Source organism: Haliotis cracherodii, unplaced genomic scaffold (assembly GCF_022045235.1).
Source record: "Haliotis cracherodii isolate W230 unplaced genomic scaffold, xgHalCrac1.p SCAF_1, whole genome shotgun sequence".
Taxonomy (NCBI): Eukaryota; Metazoa; Mollusca; class Gastropoda; order Lepetellida; family Haliotidae; genus Haliotis; species Haliotis cracherodii.
The window spans coordinates 5,979,826-5,994,823 of NW_027266264.1; the positions used below are offsets into that span (position 1 = coordinate 5,979,826).

At 42.0% G+C, this 14,998-nt stretch overlaps 1 protein-coding gene across 2 annotated transcripts in view; it reads right to left on the reverse strand.

Annotated features, from left to right (window-relative positions):
- The window catches only part of LOC139471736 (protein mono-ADP-ribosyltransferase PARP6-like), a 64,788-nt gene that overhangs the window by 20,260 nt on the left and 29,530 nt on the right, over positions 1–14,998 (reverse strand). For both annotated transcript variants that reach the window (XM_071254226.1, XM_071254221.1), the window contains exons 17-20: positions 11,529–11,641; positions 9,760–9,832; positions 6,841–6,963; positions 87–141 (exon numbers count right to left, since the gene is read on the reverse strand). In XM_071254226.1, the coding sequence (XP_071110327.1) occupies positions 87–141; positions 6,841–6,963; positions 9,760–9,832; positions 11,529–11,641 (364 nt within the window). The remainder of the gene's footprint in view (positions 1–86; positions 142–6,840; positions 6,964–9,759; positions 9,833–11,528; positions 11,642–14,998) is intronic.

Consider the following 14,998-nt stretch of genomic DNA (forward strand, 5'->3'; position numbering starts at 1 on the left):
CCTTCATAAGCTAACCTTTAATGTATTTTAAGTCCCTTGACTCATTTACTACAAAAATAGCATCAGTATCTGATATTAATACCAACCTTCACACAGCGCCACGCATGTAATGTTATCACTCATGAGGAAGCGTGTCTTGGACTGAAACAGAAAAAATTAGACTTCATGACATGTCCCTGGAAAGCCGTGACCCAGTGACCCCTCTGACAAAGGCTTTAGTCTGATGACCCTGCCACCAATGTTAATTACCGATGTCACAGTCTAGTGACCCCTTGCATACCAATGCCATTTTACTACGACCAGTTTAACCTCCGTGTACAGGAACTAATTCCCATACTGATTAATAAGGCATAAGAACTAGGTCAATATTAGAACAGGAAAAGCCTAATCAATATCGGAAATAGAACACAAGCTTAAAAGTGAGACCAGGCGAAATGGGGTTGAACTTTGCATTCAAGATACAGTGACATGCATGCATACACATGCGTGCATGTGTGGTAGTAAGGAAGTATGCCAGTTTTATAGCGCTAACCCACTGAGATACCATGCCACAGTTGAACAAGGACACCCCACTCAGACACAGTACACTGACTCAGAGCCCACCAGTCTTTATTTATGTTCTTAATGCTGAGTGGCAGGCAGGATAACAACAAGTACTTTCTGTCTACGACTATAGGTATGATGCGTCCGATAATCGAACCACGGACCTTCCACTCTCTGGGCAGATGCTCCACTATATCACTGTCCTCATCAGGCTATTACCTCTGATAGTCTATTTGTAGGACATGAGGAATGAGTTACCATCCCAAGTTGGTTGGTTGGTTTGTTGTTTAACCCCGCACTCAGCAATATGCCAGCTATATGACGGCGGTCTGTAAATAATCGAGCCTGGACCAGACAACCCAGTGATTAAAATCATGAACATCGATCCACGCAATTGAGATACGATGACACGCATCAACCAAGTCAGCAAGGCTCACCACCAGATCCCGCTAGTCGCCTCTTACGACAAGCATAGTCGCCTTTTACGGCAAGCATGGGTTGCTGAAGACCTATTCTACCCCAGAGCATGCAAGTCAAGGGTTAATGATGACACCAATGTCAACAGATTTAGAGGGTCCGTAGATTCAAGTACACCCAACCTTATGAATCCATATGCTTCAATGCTCTTGTGCTGTGTTTAATAATAGTAATTCTCAATTATACATTCAATATGTTAGAAACACTGATCTCCTACATAAAGATATTCCACTTTATTTCAAAATTGTGACAGTTCCACAGAACAACTTGTGCAATGAAAAATTCATTTTTGTCCCAACTGGGTCTACTTGGAGAGTTTAAACAAACAGCTATCAGCTAATTTGATAAGATAAACATTTAATTTCAAGAGGCAAAGGAGATATTCTCAATTACAAACACCATACAGAGAACACTGCTATGTGTTATACTTTTATCTCAACGAGAGTAAGCTACAGATCTAACATATCTGTCAAAATGTTTTGTACATTAATCTGTTACTATAAAATTGCATAAGCTATGCTGTTTTGGGTACATACAAAATCATTAATCACATTGAAACAGGGAAATGGATTTGAATAATGCCAATGAAAGTACAAACAATCCATGTGAGTTGAGAAAATTCTTTATTTCCTGGAGAGGGGAAAAATGAATAATTCATCCGAAACTACGGAAGTGCTTACATTACATGCAACAGCAGAAGCAGACTCATCCCAAATGTTTCCTGCATGTCCCCAAACGTTTCCTGCATGTCCCCAAACATTTCCTGCATGTCGCCAAACTTTTCCTGAATGTCCCCAAACGTTTCCTGAATGTCCTCAAACTTTTCCTGAATGTCCCCAAACTTTTCCTGAATGTCCCCAAACTTTTCCTGAATGTCCCCAAACTTTTCCTGAATGTCCCCAAACTTTTCTTGAGTGTCCCAAAACTTTCCCACCATGTACCACCAGGATTATCAACCATTTTGACTCGACCAATCATGCAGGGGACAGCCAACTTCAAAACCATTTTTCTGTACTTATCATTGATTGCAAGTGCTGTCTAGAGGCTTTTGTTTGTTTGTTTGTTGTTTAACACCACACTCAGCAATATTCCAGCTGTATGACGGTGGTCTGTAAATAATCGAGTTTAGACCAGACAATCCAGTGACTGACATCATGAGCATCAATCTACGCAATTGGGATTCGACGACAAGACTCAAACAAGTCAGCGAACCTGACCACCCGATCCGTTAGTCAATTCTTACGACAAGCATAGTTGCCTTTTACAGCAAGCATGGTTTGATGAAGACCTATTCTCCCCCGGATCTTCACGGGTATGTCTGAAGCTGCCTTAATCATGTTAATAGCTAAATTATTACCACTTCTTGTTTGGAAACATCAATGCCAAATGCAGTACAACTTTAGAGCTAAAGGTTCTATGCATATAACTGCCATAACAAAGTTATAAGCTATGAAAGGAATTCTTAAAAATTATTAAATATGAATTGATAAAGAAGTCATAAGCAGTTCCCATCTAAAGATTCTGACCTTCAATCTGTAGTTTGGAAGTATATATATGACCTACACACTTGACAAGTATAGAAGAAAGTACTTGTCGGGTTATTGATCATTGAAAAATTAACATGAAATCAAATATAATATTTCATAATTTGGAATGGAATGTCATTGATAATCTTCTGATAAAACACACTCTAGTGATCATAATATAAATGCTCAAGATATTGTGTACATAAAGATTCTGGGATATCTACTTCACACTTAGTGACCTTGACCGTCGATGTCATCCAATCACATGCTATAACATTATTTGTTGCAAATTTACAATTACGTGGTGTTACAAAGGCCTCCATACCATACTGACAATATTTTCTGCTGGAAACTTTCTACATGTCATTTCATGAATGAATTACCTTCAAAGTGACCTTGACCTTTTACACAAGTATTCAGTAATTTACTTGAAGCTTATTTTAACTCAAAGGAAAACATTTTGATTTTTCATGAATCCATCCGAATATCGTAAAATTTGAAACAGATTTCATAAAGTGACCTAATGTGACCTTGACCTCACACTGATCACAAAAGAGTTGAGGCTTTCAAGACCCTGCCCTAGCGATTGTGTATACCAATTTTCATCAAACTTCCATAATAAATACTATAGTATACACTACACACAAACATTATTATACCTAGTTCATACCAAGTGACCGTGACTTTTAATTGATCCAACTATAGGTCAGAAAAATGTTCCAGACATATATAGGAAGTAAATCCTGTATGAACTCTCTGACATCTGCCTGCAGCACATGGTTGGGAAAACTAATTGCAGTTGCAGCGCCAGCGGTCAAATTGAGCAAACACATTAAGCAGCTCCCATAACAGGGGTGTGACTAATAACTCTCAATACAATTCTCAATATTTTCAAGGTCAAAAACTCAACCAATATCTTAAAAATATTTTATGTGCAAATAAAGTCAAATCCTATTGCAATATATTTTTCATTAAGTTAGCTTTTATTCCACTTTGATTAGTTTTTCAGCTATACAAATGGTGACAGCTGATTGTGAGAGGAAAGCTCCTTGCGGACTTTTACCACTTTGGTGAAACACATGAGCATGGGCATTGTGCAGATAAAACAAGGATCATTAAAGGCCGACCAGGGTCTAACTCTCAAACATCTGAAGCAAGCAGATATTATCAGTTTTATCATTAGACAGAGGGACTTTAGTTTACATGTATCCACAAGAAAACTGCGTTATTACTATCCCCGCCATCAGGCACATCAGACTTGGAGGTGCTAACCTCAACCTTCTAAAAGCATGCACAGCAAACAGCATGCACAAAATCTAAAACATGGAGAAAGGGTGGGTAACTCTGGAAAAAACAATGATTACGGCATCAACTTACTAAATCAGTCTTGACAATTATGTCTTAGATAAGCACGTAACATTTCATCCATGTAACTTAAGTAGTTTCGGAGAAAATTTGTCACCAATGAAGCCACTATGCACAAAGTAAAACAAGGAAACACAATTCTATTATTTACAGAAATATCCAAACATCAAAAGTCACCAGTTCTGCTTGTTTTTATACACTTGCAAAGTTTCATAATTCTAAATTACACGGTTTCCAAGTTATGCTCCAGAAACAAATGCCACACATATTTGAGTCTAGGTTCAGTTTGTCGCCAAGGAAACACAAAGAAATATTTTTTGTAGAAATACCAAAACATCAACCGGCACCAGTTCTGCGTGTGCATATGCAAAGTTGCATAATAAAATATTTAACGGTTTCCAATGTTATGAAATGAAACATTACTGGGGATAAGTAGCCCTGTCCAGTGGAGGATGTCACTCTGTAATATTGTCACTGTTGGTTCTAATGCTTGGTTTATGCAACCAACAAAAAGATAGTTTGATGAATATATGAATGTATTACAACTTCAAAATATAAAATATGGCATTTTTAACAGCTTATTTAATAGTGAATCGAATATATAAATCACACTGTCACTAATAAAACCAAATATGCACCTCTCTCATGTACATTGATTATATCTGTATTTGGGGGAACAAACAAGAAGCCGGACGTCTTAGGCTGTCAATTATCTCTCTCCAACCACAAATCAATGAACTCCGAGCTAGACAGATCAGACACTCCGAGAGACATTGCGTGGGGACAAGACAAGAAAGATAAATGATAACATTCAGTAGGAGAGGTAACCAAAGCAGTTTTCCATGACCTTGTCAGACTGGAATTAATTTGGTCTGACTTAGTTGATGCAAGTCACCTTATCCCAATTGTGTGGATCAATGCTCATGACGTCAATCACTGGATTATCTCATCCAGATTCAATTATTTCCACACTGCTGTCATATAGATGGAACATTGCTGAGTGTGGCGTTAAACAACAAACAAACAAACAAACTATTACCAACATTGCAACTCAAAATGTCATTATGTATCTATTACATCTGTAACTGAAACTACATAGTAATGATTCTAAATAAGACATTAAACTATCATAAAAGTTGTTTGAAAGCAATCAAAGTACCCACGTACTATGACCAAAGATGGAGCTTATCATGTTTTGCCTGTGATCCCAGGTCACTGTACCCCAACTATTGATGTGACATGTAAGTGTGTCCTTTCATTGGTCATGTGACGGTGATGAGTGCAGCTGTGACTCAAGTGTCCCTGTGTCTGAACAGATGCAGAATGTTCTCAGTTCTCAGTTGACTTCGTGCAACAAGCACACCTTCAACACACTGTCGACAACCTAATCTAACTTGGATTCCCCACAGACCTCGTCAATTGTGTACAAGGTGACGGCCTGACCCGAGGTGTTATCTTACATGAATGTCACTAGGGTGTGTTATGTCCATTGTTTTGGAAGATTGTTTTTCTTTGTAACGATGCCATGTGCCAAGGTTTGATGGTTTTAGTTTGGATGAGAGTTGAGCAAGCCTTGGCTTATAACGCGCATCATGATGCCTTGGCTTATAAAGCACATCGTGATGCCTTGGCTTAAAAAGCACATCGTGATGCCTTGGCTTATAAAGCACATCATGATGCCTTGGCTTAAAAAGCACATCGTGATGCCTTGGCTTATAAAGCACATCGTGATGCCTTGGCTTAAAAAGTGCATCATGATGCCTTGGCTTATAAAGCACATCGTGATGCCTTGGCTTATAAAGTGCATCGTGATGCCTTGGCTTATAAAGCACATCGTGATGTCTTGGCTTATAAAGCACATCGTGATGCCTGGGCTTATAAAGCACATCATGATGCCTTGGCTTATAAAGCACATCATGATGCCTTGGCTTATAAAGCACATTGTGATGCCTTGGATTATAATCGCATAATGATGCCTTGGCTTATAAAGCACATCGTGATGCCTTGGCTTACAAAGCACATCGTGATGCCTTGAGCTTTGAAATTCATTTCACCTTTGAGGAGGGCGCTATCCTATATTATAAACCTCTAATGGCGTCATGCTACAGTAAGAGAAGGTTCTTTTAAATGTTGGTACCGGTAAACTTCCAAGGCAGGCAATCATACATTTTCAACCAGTCTAACCTGGAAACTCCACGGGGAGACAGACATTGATTTCAGGGGACCTAGTCTAACCTGGAAACTCCACGGGGAGACAGACATTGATTTCAGGGGACCTAGTCTTACCTGGAAACTCTACGGGGAGACAGACATTGATTTCAGGGGACCTAGTCTTACCTGGAAACTCCACCGGGAGACAGACATTGATTTCAGGGGACCTAGTCTAACCTGGAAACTCCACGGGGAGACAGACATTGATTTCAGGGGACCTAGTCTTACCTGGAAACTCCACGGGGAGACAGACATTAATTTCAGGGGACCTAGTCTAACCTGGAAACTCCACGGGGAGACAGACATTGATTTCAGGGGACCTAGTCTAACCTGGAAACTCAACAGGGAGACAGACATTAATTTCAGGGGAGCTAGTCTAACCTGGTTAACTCCATGGGAAGACAGACATTAGTTTCAGGGGACCTAGTCTAACCTGTGAACTCCTAGGGGAGACAGACATTGATTTTAGGGGACCTTGGCGGACTCAGAATCTCCAATGGGAGGTTAGTATCAGTTACTGCAGACCTAGGCTAACCCAGATTCTCCATGCGACGACTGACATTGGCTTCAGGGGACCTTGTCTAACTAGTCAGGCCTAGTATAGGCTGCTGGGGACCTAGGCTAACTCAGAAACTTCACAGGCAGTTTCACATTCACCACTGGACTTTCAGCATAACGCCAACCAAATGATGGCAAAATGAGTGTAATCACAACATACCTGTTCTTGTTCAGCAGGTTTACTTTTGGAGTTGTAGTATCCGTATCCCATACGAGAGTAGCCGAAGGACACGCTGGAGGAGGGGCTGAGGTAGATGCCCTTGCCGTACGCTGCCCCGTTCATCTGGAACATGGAGGATGCACTCAGTCAGCTTTACACTACGACCTTGCAGCCCAATCACAGCCACAGACCAGTTCCATGCAGGTAACTTAGTCTGGTGACCGTCGCTCCTTTACCCAGACTTATGATACCGGTAGTCTTAGGAATACGATCATTGAATGAGACTAGGGGTGACTATTGGTCTGGAAATCACTATTGTGATTACTATTGATATTGAAAGAAACTATTGTGATAACCATTGATATTGAAAGAAACTATTGCGATAACTATTGATATTGTAAGAAACTATTGTGATAACTATTGATATTGAAGTAATTTTAGATGGATTTTAGAGTTGAATTAAACCTTGAATCTGAAGTTTCCCTTGAATCTAAAAACCATAACAAAAAATAAAAAGTAAAGTTTCAGACATGACTGATTTCTTTTTTCTTTACTCTAATTACCATGTGTAAATTACTTCCACTCATGATCAAAAGAAAAACAAATTTGAACAACTTTGCATGTATTCTATTGATATGGTAAATATGCATGTATTCTATTGATATGGTAAATACAATTGAAACTATCGATATTCCTAACTGAAATCGATATTAGTGATCGGAAACAGATTTAACAATCGATTTATTGACTTTAAGTACTTACCAATAGCAATATACCAATATTTCGATTTATCGTGACACCCCAAAATGAGACCCTTGGCAACAAGTGATCATGATGTTTCTACTGTCGTTAGTCCATGTTAGAGTACAGTCAATAACATCATATAATTTTTTAATTTGACGTTTACACGATATGCGACTTTTCCATTGGACGAGAGGTCGCTCACATGACCGCGAAATTGACGTTCATAAGTGTATGAACAACACAATTTGACGTTCATACGTTTTTCACGAGACCGTGTTCTTGAAATGACGTAAACACCGACGGACTACTTCCACATTCCTGGGGAAATCCCTGGGAATTCCCTAGCACGAAAACATACATAAACATTATTTCTGATTATTTAGAACCTTTAGTCTTGGTCTCAGCATTTCAGTATGCATTGAGAAACGTAAGAGAGCTTGACTGCATGATTGTTCATGAATTTCCTCGCTACGGCCCATCCTAATGAACAAACGAAAAAATGCACATCCAAACTATCGTCAGTATCGACTCAATCTGTGTCTAGACTGACAGTGATTGTCTCCAGCAATCTATAAATTTACCAGGTGTCTGTTTGACGCATCTTTAATCACCTTTCAATAATTGGTCAGTTGATCAATGATGACTACCATATGTAACTGCCACAGGTTCATTAACAACTTCGGAAATCATCCCGTCTTGTTTATCGTGTCGGCCATTTTGACGCCTTGTACTTGATTTAAATGTATTACGACGCGCTGTCATTGTGACTGACTTACTGAGGTAGTTCATTACAGACCTTTCTCATCTTATGGGGATATGATTTGAACACATGTGCTGCTTAAGATGTTTCTGAAGAGCAAGTTGTGCATCCATACGCCCATGTCATCTCTCTTTTTGAGGAACTATTTTATTCCGCGATATAGCTGGTTGTTGTTTGGCTGTCAGTGTAAACATGAAGTCACACGTACCAAATAATAAAACTGTGCTTAGATCTTGGCCTACATCCTTTGAGATAAGAAATTGTGATAAAAAATTATAAGAATTGACTTTCACTTTTTTGTGAGTTCATTGGAGTATGAACCTTCATAGAGTGAGGGCCAAACATTGTATGAACATCATCGCAAGCTCCGACGTTCATTCAGTTTGGCCCCAACTATATGAAGGTTCATACTCAATGAACTCACACAAAGTGAAGGTCAATTCTTAAATAAAGTCATAACACTGATATCACCTTCAACAAGGACCACAAAGCGATCTTTGCGCTAACATGATCGTAACACCAAACATTTAACATCGACTTACGACAATTGTAGCGCTAAGATCTCTTTGTTGAACACAGCTCAGGTCAGTAAGTTACGTCCGCTGTGTCAAACTACCAACCTTTTTATGAGGATATATAGAACAAAAAAGATTGTATTGTTCCCTATACTCAGTTTTTCTCAACACAAATGCTGTGTTGTATGATCCTATCATCACAGGGTTGCATACACTACGTTCCTTCATCACCTGCGAATATATCGGGCCGATATGCAGCGTGGTGGTGATATATGACCAGTCCAGTCAGCCAATGAAATAGGACCGTGAATAACACTTGAAAATTTAACGAGCCCCACTCTGTGTATGACCTTTGTATGACCCCTATCATTGCCTGACAACAAAACAAGTGTAGAGCAGATAACAGATGGCTATGGCACATCTTGTACACGATGTCAGGCAACACATACCCTTGTGCAATGTTAACCAAGTACTGAGCCACGAGTAGTTGCATGTGTTCTTGTGGACAGGTCACAAATCAGGTGAAGTTCAGCAACGTCGGTCACGGAGAGTCCTTCGATTGGTGACTGTGTTCGGTAGCTTGGCTCTAAGTTTCTAGGGCTTCGGTCTTGCCCCATACTGAAGCATATGTAGCACATGTGGTGTCTCCTTGGGCAAGTGACTTTGTTTGAAATGTGCCTCTGTTCACCCAGCAGTGAATGGGTACCCGGTAGGATGAGATGTCAATGTGGTTGTAAACATCTAGTGCCTAACAGGCAGGTTGGGTTGTGTATTCACAAGTGATGGAGGAACGAGGGGCTTACATACCCGTGAAATATTGACAATGATATAAAGCAAGCAATAAATTATATAGCAGTTATTTATTCCGTTATCGAAGAGCTGTGATGGTTGAGATGTTACCTGCTTGGTGGTCCCTGATGCCACAATGAGTCCCTCCCTGATGATGGAGTGCCAGTTCTCTATACTCGACCCACTGCAACACAAGGTCAACAGAGGAGTTAATGTGTCACCAATCCTAACTACACATCTCTATATAAATGTCTCAATTTATACCCATAGAAATGACACATATGGAAAAGTCTGAATAACAAAAGGAACTTCATCATGTAGGATATGCAAATGTGCTCAGGAAGCCAGGTGTGACACAGGGAAAGATGAAGAGAGTTTGATGTTTAACATATGATGGCGACCTGTCAATTATTGGACCAAACAATCCAGTGACTGATACTATGAAAAACGATCCACATTGTTAGATGAGTGAGTGGGTATGTTTTTTTGCCACTTTTAGCAATATTCCAGCAACATCATGACAGCGGCTTCACGCATTGTACTCATGCAGAGAATCAAACCCGGGTCTACAGTGTGATGAGCAAACACTTTAACCACTAGGCTACCCCACCGCCGCAACACATGTACATTAGGGTAAAATGCCATGTACACAACAAGGAAGTCACCAAGCTTGTCCACCCACTCCAATATGTCACCTCTGACAAGCAGCACCAATTCTTAATGATGATGCCCACAAAGATGACGACACAGGAACAAATCTCATGCCTATTGAAATACCCATATATACCAACCATCAGATATGAGATTCAAAAAGACCAACATGTAAGGATGCATATTTAATGCATGAATAAGCAGCAATTTACTGTGGCTGAGTAGAAAATATTCTATTTTTTATCCAACAGTAATGAATGCACAGGCAGTCACACTATTGACAATCTCTATTTGGGACATGGGCAAGAGAAGCTCTACTGAATGAACCTGCTTTCTGGAGCAGATGTAACAACTTCATGTGTAACAATGTTTGGGTAATTTAATTTTCAAGATGTCATGTTTTGTGAAGGGTTATTACAAACAACACAAACTATGTCATTACGATTTTGTAGAGAATAATTTGGCAAATTAGAATCTAACATGTTATTTACTATAACACATTTCCTCTATTAGAGGACCAGGCAACTATTAATTTCGCATAAGTCGTTGACCCGGCGTCTTTAGGAGGCCAGTGTGTATTAGAGGCCTGGCGTCTATTCTGTTTATTTGCATAGTGGCAACTCACTACCTTTCCGAATCCCAAGTTCTACACTCACACATAGGGTACATCTGCAGGAAACAGTTATTATTAATAACCAACATTGCACAGAATTAGAGATCCAGCTTCTACAGAGGACCAGCTTTGATATTTTTGGACAGTGTGTATGAGGCTGGGTTGTATTGGAGGTCCGGCGTCTAGTAGAGGAAATACGGAAGAAAGTTACAATAATTATGTTCCATTATGCACTCAGAAGCTGGAACTAATCCTCAGTACTTCAACTTGTCGGGGGCTGCTCAGGTCATTTAGCCCTGAAGAAACAAATGACCTTCCTCTTCTACTCAACATAGGTTCCCAGGTCTCATATTTTGTATACCTACATCGATACTATTTCCACGAAAAACCAGGTCATGCAAAACATTTCCATCAGTCTGAAGCTGATAACCCACTAACACCAAGTGAACCTACAGGTGTTTCAAATATTGTAAAAGGCACTGTCAAATGCGTCATTAAACACTGGAAACTATATATGGCATGAAACATGCTCCTTGACATGGGAGTATGCAAACATAAGCAGCTCTTTAGCTCTTAAACTCTTAACCTAGGGGGGGTCCTCTATCTACATACTCACTGGAAAGCGAAAGTGCTGCCATATTTGACTTTCTCCTCTCTGAACTTGGCTTCCTTGGCTGGCGGACTGCTCATCAACAGGAACTGATGGGGCGTGTGCATGAAGCTCAGTTGCTGCAACAAACAAGGTCACTCAGTTTCGGGCAGCGATCACTGTCTACACGACAAGGTCACTCAGTCTCGGGCAGCAATCATTGTCTACACGACAAGGTCACTCAGTCTCGGGCAGCAATCACTGTCTACATGACAAGGTCACTCAGTCTCGGGTAGCAATCACTGTCTACATGACAAGGTCACTCAGTCTCGGGGAGCGATCACTGTCTACATGACAAGGTCACTCAGTCTCGGGCAGCAATCATTGTCTACACGACAAGGTCACTCAGTCTCGGGCAGCAATCATTGTCTACACGACAAGGTCACAGAGTCTCGGGCAGCAATCACTGTCTACATGACAAGGTCACACAGTCTCGGGCAGTGATCATTGTCTACACGACAAGGTCACTCAGTCTCAGGCAGCAATCACTGTCTACATGACAAGGTCACACAGTCTCTGGCAGCAATCACTGTCTACACGACAAGGTCACAGAGTCTCGGGCAGCAATCACTGTCTACACAACAAGGTCACTCAGTTTCGGGCAGCAATCATTGTCTACACGACAAGGTCACAGAGTCTCGGGCAGCAATCACTGTCTACACAACAAGGTCACTCAGTTTCGGGCAGCAATCATTGTCTACACGACAAGGTCACAGAGTCTCGGGCAGCAATCACTGTCTACATGACAAGGTCACACAGTCTCGGGCAGTGATCATTGTCTACACGACAAGGTCACACAGTCTCGGGCAGCAATCACTGTCTACACGACAAGGTCACACAGTCTCGGGCAGCAATCACTGTCTACACGACAAGGTCACTCAGTCTCGGGCAGTGATCACTGTCTACATGACAAGGTCACACAGTCTCGGGCAGTGATCACTGTCTACACGACAAGGTCCCACAGTCTCAGGCAGTGATCACTGTCTACATGACAAGGTCACTCAGTCTCGGGCAGCGATCACTGTCTACACGACAAGGTCACACAGTCTCGGGCAGTGATCACTGTCTACACGACAAGGTCACACAGTCTCAGGCAGCAATCACTGTCTACATGACAAGGTCACACAGTCTCGGGCAGCGATCACTGTCTACACAACAAGGTCACACAGTCTCAGGCAGCAATCACTGTCTACACGACAAGGTCACTCAGTCTTGGGCAGTGATCACTGTCTACATGACAAGGTCACACAGTCTCGGGCAGCAATCATTGTCTACACGACAAGGTCACAGAGTCTCGGGCAGCAATCACTGTCTACACAACAAGGTCACACAGTCTCGGGCAGCAATCACTGTCTACACAACAAGGTCACTCAGTCTTGGACAGTGATCACTGTCTACATGACAAGGTCACACAGTCTCGGGCAGCGATCACTGTCTACATGACAAGGTCACACAGTCTCAGGCAGCAATCACTGTCTACACGACAAGATCACTCAGTCTCGGGCAGTGATCACTGTCTACATGACAAGGTCACACAGTCTCAGGCAGTGATCACTGTCTACACGACAAGGTCACACAGTCTCGGGCAGCGATCATTGTCTACACGACAAGGTCACACAGTCTCGGGCAGCGATCACTGTCTACATGACAAGGTCACACAGTCTCAGGCAGTGATCACTGTCTACACAACAAGGTCACTCAGTCTCGGGCAGCGATCACTGTCTACACGACAAGGTCACACAGTCTCAGGCAGTGATCACTGTCTACATGACAAGGTCACATAGTCTCGGGCAGCAATCACTGTCAACACGACAAGGTCACACAGTCTCGGGCAGCGATCACTGTCTACACGACAAGGTCACTCAGTCTAGGGCAGCGGTCACTGTCTACACGACAAGGTCACACAGTCTCGGGCAACGATCACTGTCTACACGACAAGGTCACACAGTCTCAGGCAGTGATCACTGTCTACACGACAAGGTCACACAGTCTCGGGCAGTGATCACTGTCTACACGACAAGGTCACACAGTCTCGGGCAGCGATCACTGTCAACACGACAAGGTCACTCAGTCTCAGGCAGTGATCACTGTCTACACGACAAGGTCACACAGTCTCGGGCAGTGATCACTGTCTACATGACAAGGTCACTCAGTCTCGGGCAGCGATCACTGTCTACACGACAAGGTCACACAGTCTTGGGCAGAGATCACTGTCTACACGACAAGGTCACACAGTCTCAGGCAGCGATCACTGTCTACATGACAAAGTCACACAGTCTCGGGCAGTGATCACTGTCTACACGACAAGGTCACACAGTCTCGGGCAGTGATCACTGTCTACACGACAAGGTCACTCAGTCTCGGGCAGTGATCACTGTCTACACACCAAGATCACTCAGTCTCGGGCAGCAATCACTGTCTACACGACAAGATCACTCAGTCTCGGGCAGTGATCACTGTCTACATGACAAGGTCACATAGTCTCGGGCAGCGATCACTGTCTACATGACAAGGTCACACAGTCTCGGGCAGTGATCACTGTCTACATGACAAGGTCACTCAGTCTCGGGCAGTGATCACTGTCTACACGACAAGGTCACACAGTCTCGGGCAGTGATCACTGTCTACATGACAAGGTCACTCAGTTTCTGGCAGTGATCACTATCTACACGACAAGATCACTCAGTCTCGGGCAGCGATCACTGTCTACATGACAAGATTACTCAGTCTCGGGCAGTGATCACTGTCTACATGACAAGATCACTCAGTCTCGGGCAGTGATCACTGTCTACATGACAAGATCACTCAGTCTCGGGCAGTGATCACTGTCTACATGACAAGATCACTCAGTCTCGGGCAGTGATCACTGTCTACATGACAAGATCACTCAGTCTCGGGCAGTGATCACTGTCTACATGACAAGATCACTCAGTCTCGGGCAGTGATCAGTGTCTACACGACAAGGATACACACAACAACACATACCATGAACATAATATATGTTATTCTGCATACCACACACTTGCTGCATATATACTTTCATAATGATACATACCATTAGTTTCTTGATTGTTTGTTGTTTAACATTACCACTCAACAATAAACAAGCTATATGAGCACAATCTAAAATTAACCAAGTCAGCGAGCATTGCCAAATGAGCATGGCCAAGTGTTCTTGTAATCGCATCATACTACAAGCATGAGTTGCTTAAGGCTAATTCTAACACAATTTTTCATTGGGGAATACATGCAGAATAGATGAGCAATGGCCAAAGATGTTCAAAATGTTTGAAATATGAAGTGAATTCTGTGACTTGATTTATTTTCAACTATTTGAACGTGTTTCTTTTTCTGACTAAGCATAAAAAATGACCACTGACTAACGGTCCCCATTTGTACTTAATACTAGACACGTGACGATCCGGGGTAGAATAGGT